An 11,696-nucleotide genomic window follows, 5' to 3' on the forward strand; every position below is an offset into this window, starting at 1 on the left:
ACACATTTCTTCTGCTCCAGCAGCTGTACAGTGAACTCCACCCCATCCCTGAAAGAAGACTTGACCAGATTGCCTCTCCAACATCTAATCAATGCATGGCAGTTTGCTGAGCACTTTGACACCGTGCACACCCAAATTTCTACAGGTGAACGCTGTGGACAAGCTCCAGAAAATATCAATAGAAGATAACTTATTTTGCAAAAATACTTTGTGATGGGCATGAGATGGTAATCTATGAAGAGCATCCAAGATCAAGACTAATAATTCCAAAAGTAGACTGGAGCACTACAGCCTGGGTTGTAACACACATAGAGCCCAAAAGAAAGTGTGTGTGTGTGTGTGTGTGTGGCGAAGTATTTAACCACAGGTCTCTCTCTTTGTGACAGTTCTTGTAGTGGAAGGGCTTTCTGCTAACACGTCAGCATGTCCGACACCCAATGTTCACATGCCTTCCTGGTCTGGGCCCATGCTTGTTCTTTTCTTTTTAAAAAGGTATGAATGGTTATTTATCAGATTTGTGCTCTTTCTGAAGACACATGCTGTGGAGATGTATCCATAGTAAAACTGCGTAAAATCCTATAAATTTAAGTGTTTGTTGTAAATGTCATGAGTTGTACATTTGGAGGATTGTAACTCAGCAGATAATTAAAAGGTGATATCTGGTGAAGGCTGACGTCTTCAATCCCTGCTGTAGCTCAGTCTGTTGTCTGAAAGGACTGCTTTGTGTTTGCACCTCATGAACAAACAGGAAGTTTGAACTTCAAAGGAGTGACGCATCGGATGAGTTTCCACCGACAGCCATACTAGCACCTGGTTTGTACAGCAATCAGTGCAGTTGTTTGGACCACCAAATACGGATGACGTGTGGGAATGCAATGCACAAAGAAACCACTGAGCTCTCAGCCAACAATCTGGACCAAAAAAAAACACTTTAAAGACTCAAGTATGCAGTTTTTATTTTATTTTGTCACTTTAATTAATTTTAATTGATATTAAAATCAGTCCAAATTCAACAGGACATGAGACAAGGACATTAGAGGAGGTAGTTACATGACAGTGTGTGTGTGGGATTCCATGTGATCATCTGATGAGTGAGCGGCCGAGACGGCAGGACTGCAGCGCTCCTCACGGCCGCCTGCTTCAGTAGGATGGGTGCAGGCTGTCCACCAGCAGAACTAGAACTACCGGGGAACTTCTGACCGAGTGTGCATCAGAAATACTACTGATCCCTTGTTGCTGAACACTTCCACATATTCAGTGTACGAGCTCCACAATATCAATCTGAACATACTTTACTGGAACATTGCTGCAAATACTTTGCAAAACAAAAGTGATGCATGCTTCAAGCAAATAATCGCTTTAAACCATCGAAAAAGAAACACTGAGGGAAATCAACAGCCGACCGCTTTCCGTTTCATAATTCTGTTTTCAGTTTTGTTCATTCAACAGTCGACTGATCCGGTGTGCATCACTATACAGGCAGTGATAGATGACCACTGGAGACGCCAGGTTGTGTTTTCAGTCAAGTAAGGGCAGAGATGTTTAAGACAATACTGAACATGGTGAAACATCACCTCCTTCTCCCGCTTCTCACCAACATATGAAATGAAATGACATGACGGTGGGGTTACAACTACACACGTGGATCAGACCTTCAACATGTTTAAAAAATGATCCAGATTATTCAAAATGTTTTAAAAAGGTGTGAAATAAGGGCTTAACTTAAATTTACAGAACAGTTTAAGAGTCACACCAACTTCTTAAAGGATGTAACGTGATAGTAGGACCGGGCTGCCTGGGATCGTGCTAGTTTTAGTACAGATGCCGAAACTGGACTTTTTCAAATCCTTACTTTGAGAAATGGAAATATATTTTTGACATGTTTTTCATTGAAAAGATTATTTTTTTTTCCAAACCCTATCCTTCTATCTACAAACATATGTAGACAAACACAGCCATTTTTAGTTGTAGGTGGTAATACACTAATGAAAACATAGTTATTAATACTGCATTCCATGTCTGTCAATACATCCTAAATCCTACACACTTGCCCTTTTTAAAGCCTCATTTCAGCTTCAGCGTTGAACTCTGGAGAGCGTCGTTACTCCAGCGAGGACTGGATCAAAGGGACAAGTTCATGGGTGCTATTGAGAAGGAATACTTCTAGAAACCAATAACTGTTTCACCATACAGAGTGCATTATTAAATGTTTTGTATTGACGTTGACTTGGACGAAACAAAAAAAGCCAAAGTTTCCATTTTAAATGTTTTCTAAACGCAAGCTGCCTTCCAACAACTTTGCCAGAATAAAAGAAGACAAAAAGCTGAAAGATGATGTCTCGTTGTGAGGGTGTATGGAATCTACTGTCACCCAAAAAATCCTTCAAGTGTTATTGTGAGAAGAGAAAAAAAAGCGACATTCTGTTACTCGGCCCACCAGAGCCGGAGCGGTGGAACGAGCTTCGGTTCCTGGAACACAACGATGTCACAGTCCTGCATGATGGGTTTGCAGTGAGCGACATTTCCACAGTGAAAAATACCGATCTATTATCAAAAAGATGTATCAAAACTTCTACTCTCTACGAGTCGCTGGAAAAGCTGAGCGACCTGCGTGTTTAAGCCTCCTCAACAACTCAGTGTTATGTACAGAGCGTTTACGTAGTGGTGCCTCGGAAAAAAGGTGCTGGTTCGGTGAAGAAAAACAGGTGCAGGAGGTCGGCGAGGCGCTCTGAAGGCTCCCCCGGCGACGTGCTCGAAGGAGACCAAGTCAAAAGCCCCGAGCTGATGACACAAAATCCAATCAACATTATTTTACATTTGTATGTGGCGTATTCAGCCAAATTCAATTTCAGTGAAAAAAATAAAAGGGTTACCTGTTAGAATTTAAATGCTGCGTCAGCATCAGGTAAAGAAACTGGAAAAGAGCAGATGGATAGTTAATTCATCAGAAAGCTTGTGAACAGGAAGCAGAGTGGCGGGTTGGGATCAGCGCTCTAAACTCAAGGGCGAGAGAGAGAGAGAGAACGAATTGAAGAATGTCTCCAGCGGAAGAGAAGGCCACGAAGAAAGACGGGACTGTTGTCAAAGTCACATGACTCAGACGTATTAAAAGCACCGACTCCACAGCTCAGCAGGAACATGAAGGAAGGTCATTGACATGCAGTCACACTGGGAATGATCAAACTACGTAGATGTGTTGGAATCTGACCAAAGTGTCCCGCTGCCACCTCAGCTACGATGCTAATGTTGCTAGCAGTAGGCATGTTGATTTGTAAATGTATTTTTCTTCATCTGGTCTCGATGTGTGGTCGGTTTGTTATTTTACAGTTCTGGCAATTCTGAAATATTTCTATTGGCTCCCACGGCAAAAGGTCAGATGATCAAAGTTCCCAAAGCCGCCTCAATGAACCACACCCACAATAACTGAGGAGGAGGAGGAGGAGGAAGTGTTCTCGATGGCTGCTTCTGTTTATAATATGAACACGCCTTAATCCAGAATCGGATCTGTGCCTAAATTCTGAGCATCGCCGTCTTTAGAGGAGATCAAACGGGTCAAGAAATGCAAATTGAATCCAGTATGTCTGGAACTGGTCTTCAGAAAGTGTTTACGGCTCCATTGAAACGTATTAACCGCCAACAGGATTTCTACTACTGCTGCTCAAGATTATAGATTAATTTGTCTTTCGGGGAAAAGAAGAGAGTTTCATGTTGCTGTTACCTGTGATGGGGCGTCAGCAGCAGCAGCACAGTCAGTACTTCTAAAGAACTCTGAATTTACGGGGCAACTAAACTACTATTTACTCATGAAAAATTACTTTGGATGGGAACCAAATGCTAACCTACTGCTAACTAGCTAGCGAACACAGCCACACAGTGAAATGACAGGAGATGCTGCATGGAGATCAGAGGAGGCTTCATGTGGAGTCATTCTAACAAAGTAACAAAGCTTTGATCGGCCAGATGTTGTAAACATCTAACAGCTGTTTTACGGGGATCATGAGGATCAATGCTCTCCAGGTTGCACCTCAGATAATGTGGTGGAGCACTGCTGACAACCTGTAAGGCTCCTAAGGGGAACTTTAATGGCATGTTGGTTTTGGCGCCCCCAGTGGACAAAAGGAGTAATTTTTACTAATTTTACTGCATGAAAAACTCAATAACTGAAATGATTAAACCCTGAATATTACAGAATGAGTCCAGTGGCTCACTCTGGCCTCCATAGCGCACTGTAAGAGTAGAATGAACACCCAGCAGCTGTTTACAGATGTGTCCCTTAAAGGGAACACGACACGAAACGAACATCATCCATCCGATCCCAGCAAAGCACACGACATAACAACTGGATCCATCACACCCACCGGCTACAGACACACATGCAGTGTGTGTGCGTGCACGGGCGTGAGTCTCAAGAGTAGTAAGCCGATGCTTTCTTGCTGGAGGGTGGTGGGATTGGACCCGTGGAGGGAGAAGGGGGCACCCTGACGGAGCATGGAGGAGGAAGAATGAGGTGAGTTTTGACATGAAGGTGAAGCTCAGTAAAATATCGTCACAATGTTTGAGGAACAGGAGAAACAAACGGGGGCAAGTGAAGGGAGGCGATCCTCAAGGAAGCTGCTGTCTGTATGAGGACACACGAGATTCTGAACTGAAGTATTAAAGTATGAAAGATCGTTTTCTCACCAGCTCGCTCGCACAGCCTCGATGTCACTCACTAGGTTTTGGGCCAGACAAATCCCAAAAATCTGTGGGCGAAAGCAGAAAAAGGGTGAGATGGAGCGCCGCTGGTTGTTACTCCTGCGTGTGAACACGTGAGTGGAACTGGCCTGCAGCAGTGCGACTCCGATGAAGATGCCGGCCACCAGGGTGAGGTTGTCCTGCAGCCACTTCTCAAACTGAGGCACGCAGCCCTTCACGTTGATGTAGTCCTTCTGCTCCGAGTCCTGCTCAACACAACCGCCTGTCATCAGCGTCACATTTTCACCTCCACAGGTTTAAACAAACCAAAAAAACTATCTGCCATTTCAAATGTCTAAATGAAAAATGTAAATGATTAAAAAAAACGCTTCCATGAGAAGATAGCAGTTTCATTCAGACATGGATCACCATGTGTTTGATGAGCACAAAGACTGGAGGCCTGCTTTGGTTTCAGTGTCAAAAAAAAGAAAATAAATGATCAGGCTGGTAGTCTTCCTGTGAGAAATATTGTTCTATATATATATATAATAGTTCTAAAATTAATATGTAATCAAATGTATTATTTGTCATATCAGAGATTTTCCCACCCTTTTATTTTAATATTTTTTATAACTTGGCCTTCAACAGCAAGATCTAACGCAAAAAACTAAGTAAAACTAAGCATGCTTGCCGATTTCATCCACCTTTGACTTGCCCTCAAAGATCACTGTTTGTATTATAACCAGCACTAAATAAATACAACATTGAATTGAGAAGAGATGAAATATTACATTTTCTAATTGAATAAAATCAAAATGGCCGTAAGGAAAGCCTGAGCGAGCGAGTTACTCACTGGTTTCGCTCGAATGTCGTATCCACACTGAGTGTTGATTACATCCTCCTGGAGACGGAAGACAAAGCGTTAAACTGTCTCCATGACAACACTGATGTTCAGCAGCAAATGACACATTTATATACAAAAAAAAGATGTGATCAGGTGAGAAGACAGAGTCAGAATTAGCCCGGCATGGTGTCATGGCTCAGGCTTCACGGTGTTCTCTCTGTCGGGGTGCATGCAGAGCGGGGGACTCGTACCGCCGGGTCCTTGGTGCAGCAGGAGAAGGGAACGCCGCACTTCTCTCGACTGGGATTCCCATCGGTGCAGTTAAAATAGATGTTCAGGTTCCAGTCGTCTGCTCCGAACGCACCGCAGCACTCCCACTGAAGTCACACCCAGACAAAAGAAGAAGAAAAAAGCAGAATAATTATTGGATTGTAGATGGACCTGTACTACTATATACACATTTTGACCAATGGATTTCCATGACTTTAAACCAAATTTCCATGACCAAACATTTTGTGAAATCTCGGTGAAAACGTGAGAACATGTAGTATTTAAACTAACAATGAGAATTCCAAAGCATACAGTATACCTTAAATGACACAAATGAATGAGAGACACTACTTTGATTAAAAGAATAAACATTTGTATGTATGCCTGCTTATATTTTGACCGTCTGTCTTTTAAAAGCATATTAATTATTTCAAACCCAGCGTAAATGACTTTTCCAAAATTTTTGGGATTTTATTTTCAAGGACTTTTCCAAGCCTGGAAATAACCATTTTAAAATTCCATGACTTTTCCAGGTTTTCCATGACCGTAAGAACCCTGTATAGCGCTTTTCTAGTCTTCCGACCACTCAAAGCGCTTTCACACTGCTCACATTCACCCATTCACACACTGATGGGAGGGGCTAACGTTCCACCTGCCCATCAGGAGTCGCTAACTTTCACACACACTAGGCACAGCTATGTGAGCACCTTTGGGGGGGTTAAGTGTCTTGCCAAAGGACACATCGACATGGGCTAGCGGAGCGGGGGATCGAACCACTGATCCTCTGATTGAAGGACGACCCTGCTCACTACTGAGCCGCAGTCGCCCGTAATTATTGATATGTTCATTATTTCCAGGGTCATGACTGAACTGTAAATGCGGACGTACGTATTCCTGAGTGAAGTCGATGAGGTTCTGCAGATCGATGTCATCCCGGTACGCACGGATGTTGTTGTTGATGAACAGGTTGAGCTGGTCTTTAATCCAGTCCTTAAAGACGAACGCCAGGATGCCCGTCGTCAGCTCCAAGAAAAAGATGATCCCCAGAAACACTGAGAACTATGACAGGACGACAGTGACACTGTGAGTTTACCCATCATACATTATTGCACGGGGAGACATTGAAAGGTCGGATCATGGAACGTACAAACTTGAGTAGAAACGTGTTTTCCCGCAGCGCTCCGATGCATCCTGCAAAGCCCAGAATGAACATGACCCCCCCGACCACCATGAAGAGCCAGACTGGGTCCAGCCCCCCCAGGTCCGTGATGGACGAGATGTTGGACAGGACCCCCTGGAGGGGAGAGACAGAGCACAACACACAGCCTGAGCCAAGCAGCTGCTTCTCCTTCAGGACCAAAATAGGACGGATGAACGCTGCTGCAGCCGCCAACAACACAGAGGAACACAACAGAGGGTTGACCAAGCCTCTTTATATTTATAGCTATAAATATAAATATTATATGAATATGAACTGATTCAGTGAAATATTTCTTATTAATATCACCCTGGACATCAGTAAGTTCATAGTAAACCCAGTTTGATAAGTTTCAAGCGTTTGTATAATCACATTTACAAGGATAAAACTGCAAACATTGGGCCGGGATTTAAAGCTGTATTTGCCTAGTTTTGCCCACTAGGGGGCAGCAGAGCAAGCAGCTAGAAGCTAACCAACGTTTGTCGTTTGTTAACTTTGTCTGTCGGCTGCTGGAAACAAGGCTGCAGGTCGTAATACCAAAACAATGAGCTCAAAGAGGCTAAACAGCTCAGAGGAACAGAATTGGTGATAATTCACATTACACACATTGTTTATATGAAAACATTGATTAGCGGCGCGAATTGTTAGCAGAGGCAGAACATCCTACACATTCTCATAGATAAGGGTTTAATTCCAATCTTGGGACTCACGTTACGTCATAACATTTATACTGTCATCAGTCAAATAAAAGTGCAAATTCCCCAAAAAATGTATCTTTAAAAAAAAAATACAAAATTTGTTCATCTCTTAATAGTAATAACAAAATATTATCATGACACAGCCTTTGATAAAAAAAAGAAGAAGAAAGGTTGTCAACTAGGGCTGCAACAACGAATCGATAAAATCGATTATCAATTCGTTGTGTCGCGCGATTATTACGCCAGTCAATAAGTCGCGGAGAAGAAGAAAAAAAAAAAGAGCGGAGCAGAGCAACTGGCCGGCCAGCGTTTCTGAGATTGAGAAAAGTTGAGGTTGTGATCTTCGCAAAAATAAAACATCTTTAATGTGTCGAGTCTTGGCCAATCAGCGTTAGGGCCCGTTCACACCAGACTCTCAAAAACGCGTCGCTAGCAAAACCATTGTTTCCCAATGGTACGGCGCGCGCTTTTTAAATGCTGTGCGACACGTTTTCCTAGCGTTTTTTCGGCGCGCTTAAAAGTTTAAATATTCTCAACTTTTAAGCGCCTTTTAATTCGCACAGCTCATCAAAGTCACTGCGGTTGTGCACGCAGGCCCGCTCCACAGGGGCGCATTTTTTCCAAGGCGTTTTTGAAGCGGCTGCGCTTTTAAGAGTCGCGTCTGGTGTGAACGGCACCTTAAGATGTCTACAGCAACTTAATTTCCCTCAAACTTGTTTTTAATGGAAGATAGTCAGCTTACTATCACGTTTATGTTCCGTTACAGTTCAGTCTTGCTTGGAAAAAAACGTAACGTGATGAAACATGCCGTAATCCCCCGGTCTGGTTCAGTTCACGCTGTCACCTGTTAACGTTAAACCGGCACACCGGCGGATCTGGCTGCAGGTTGTTTTTTTACTCAAAGTAGAATGAAGCAAATCACGTAGTTGGGCTTAGCCAACAACGTGATGTCGTGGTCATAAGAGGTCATAAAAAGGGCTCACATTTGGCAGATAGAAAACATACACATGTATGCTTTACGTTAGTCCATTTTTATTTTATTTTTTTTAATTAAAAAGGTCAGGGATGTTCAATGAGCGACCTGTTTGTGCTTTCTGAACATGTTTTGCACTGTGAATTTGCACTATCACTTCTGTTTTTGAATAAAGGGTTGGAAATTAATGTTTTTTTCTTTTTTTATCCGATTCATCGAAAAATAATCAACCGATTAATCGATTATTAAAATAATCGTTAGTTGCAGCCCTATTGTCAGCATGTCAAAACGTATTTGCAACTTGAAGGGAAGGAACAACATCCTCAACAGTATTTCTAATGCGGTATCACTAATACTGGCGTGTCTGCTTACCTTCTCACTCCACGCCCACAGTCCAATCCCAACCAAGGCCATGCCCAGCAGCTGCAAAACACCACAGTCAAGTCAGATCACTGCATCGTGTTGATGCGCGACACCATGGCCGCCTGTCACATTGTTATTCAGACATGTTTCCTCTGAGGCCCCGTGGCCCTGTCTGCCTGCTCGCTCTCATATTGTCTTTATTTCTCTCGCAGTATGATGTCATAGCTCTCTTAATGTTTAATGGTATGTTTACCCTCACATGAAGTCACCAATGCTGATTCAGAACCAATGATGTCATTACGTCACACCGGAAACGTGCAGTTATTGTTGTTTAGCTTTCACTCATCATGATATTATTATTATCATATATATTATCGGTGAAAACCTCCCACTCTCATGTCCAATACGAGATATCAGAGTATGAACTTCTTCTCATTATTTATGTATCGTGGTCTTCATCACTTTGTGTTGCATTGTGAGTTATTAACTGCAGAGTCAGTCTGGCTGCACATCTGTGTGAGCTGCATTGTGATTGGCCCAGCTGTCTCAGAGCAACGAGACCAGCGATGCGATTGGCCGAGAGTGTATTTATTCATCATCAACACCCTCCAATCGTTGTTCACCTTCACACAGCCCCTTTGTACTTTGAGAGCTGGAACCGTAGGTGTGTTTGGAGTCGCCCACACACACAGAGAGACTCCACACAGATGAACATAAGGCCCGAAATGGCAAAAATGTGACAAAAGGGAAACAGTGCTGCTTTTCTTGGTCTTCCATGATGCTAAATTCAATAATTCGGGTAAAACAGGACATCTGATGACCTACGCTTGGGCTCTGGGTTATTGTTATGGACGTTTTTCACCGTTTCCTGATGTTTTATTGACCATGCAATTTATTGGTCAATCATGAAATTAATCAGCAGACACATAAATGATGGAAATCATTATGAGTACTTTTCAAGTATATATATATATATATATATATATATATATATATATATATATATATATATATATATATATATACATTAAAAAAAAGTATGTCATTTAATAAATATAACTTTAAATATACAATTGTATTTGCAATTCAAGAACATGCTCTTCTTGCAGACTATACCAAATACAATGTGGCAAACATATGTACAGTAGGGCAGAAAGAAGTGACGGGTTTATTGATTATAAGTTGGACAGTCAATTGATAAGTCTCACGTCTGATTATTAATTCATCAAGGAAGACATTTTCAAGTAAACCTACATACAGATTCACTGCTTTTCTTTTGTTACATGTGACAGTAAAATGAGTCTGGGACATTATTCACTGACAGTGTTCTTCACATGAACCGATGAGGAAAACAACTGGTCGGCCTGAATTTACGCGCAGATCATATTCACGTGAACGCCTCACCGTGGCTTTAAACCGTTAAAACTCTTCCTCACAGTCTGCCTGGAGTCTCCCGTGTGTTTGACGTGAATGACGTCACTTCTTGAGACGTGACATCATGTCTAAATAGACGTTGAGCCGTCGTTGAGAGTGTGATATGAATGATAAGCCTGCAGCCGGACGCCGAGGCTGAGCTATCATTAGTTCACTGCTAAAAGCCGATTAGCTGTCCGCGAGGCTCTTCAGCTGCTTCACCGGACCAACAGAACCACAATAAGGCGCTTGATATGAATATGAAGGCTAAAATGCGATGATGATGATGATGATCGGGGCCTTCCTCCCCGTTGGCCGGTGGACACGATAATAGCCGAACTGAACCCGAGAGAGGCGCAGGCGAATGAAAGAATAAAGCTTCTCACCCAGAACAGGATGTTGAATCCGAAAATGAAGTATTTGATGCAGCAGCTGACTTCGTTGCCTTTGTACTGATTCCCCGACATGTTTGAGCATCATCGGCGCGTGAGGGGAAGAGAAAAAAACACACGGCCTGCTTCACAGGCTTTGTGTGCGGGGTGGAACAGGTTCAGCGCTCCGGGGAGGCATTTCCACTCGGTCCGCTTCAGAAGGTTCTCACAGCCAGCTTCCAATCCGCATCGGGAGCATGTCGGGACGGGGTCCGGGGCGCGCGCACACACGGAGTCGCGGGGAGATCGAAAGCGGACGTTGACGCGATAAACCGCAGAATAAAAAAAAAAAAGATCCGCTGTTTTCTGGGCGAATTGCGCCTGGAGGAGGCGTTCCGCTGCTGCGCGAGGTCGTCAGTGGTTGGCTGGGAAAAACACTCGAGAGACTGAGGATGCAACCAATCATGTTAGAGGGAAGACGGGCCACTTCCTGTGTCCCGAATGACGCAGCCTACTAATAGGCTCGTTCGTTAGAGCTGCGCCTCGCCTGGAATCCAGACGAGAGCAGCGGCCGCAGCAGGAGCCGTTGACAAAAAACTGCAATCAAGTCGGACAGTTGTCAGCTGCCTTCAAAGTATACACAGGAAGTCACAGAAAAAAGTACTTCCTGTTAGTTCCGAACTTTTGTTTACTTGTAGTTTACAGATCACGTTTGGATTTATTATATGTGTTTATAAATATATATATATATTTATGTAGAAATGACTGTGTAGCTGCATCATTTGGTATTTTTATGTCTGCCTGTGAAATACATTACTACTGGTTTAGATATGTGTTATGAAAATAAGATTTTGTATTATCAACCACACAAGATGTGTTTTAGATTAAACAT

At 43.0% G+C, this 11,696-nt stretch overlaps 1 protein-coding gene across 1 annotated transcript; it reads right to left on the bottom strand.

The window, feature by feature from the left end:
* Positions 1–4,405: 4,405 nt before the first annotated feature.
* tspan5a (tetraspanin 5a) lies at positions 4,406–10,900 on the bottom strand (the record flags this gene model as incomplete). Its single annotated transcript, XM_079215670.1, has 8 exons — positions 4,406–4,478; positions 4,681–4,940; positions 5,528–5,575; positions 5,770–5,895; positions 6,677–6,847; positions 6,936–7,082; positions 9,030–9,080; positions 10,820–10,900. The coding sequence occupies 8 exons, from the start codon at positions 10,898–10,900 to the stop codon at positions 4,406–4,408; spliced, it is 957 nt and encodes a 318-aa protein (XP_079071796.1).
* Positions 10,901–11,696: the final 796 nt, after the last annotated feature.

This window comes from Taurulus bubalis, assembly GCF_910589615.1.
Source record: "Taurulus bubalis genome assembly, chromosome: 3".
NCBI classification, from domain to species: domain Eukaryota; kingdom Metazoa; phylum Chordata; class Actinopteri; order Perciformes; family Cottidae; genus Taurulus; species Taurulus bubalis.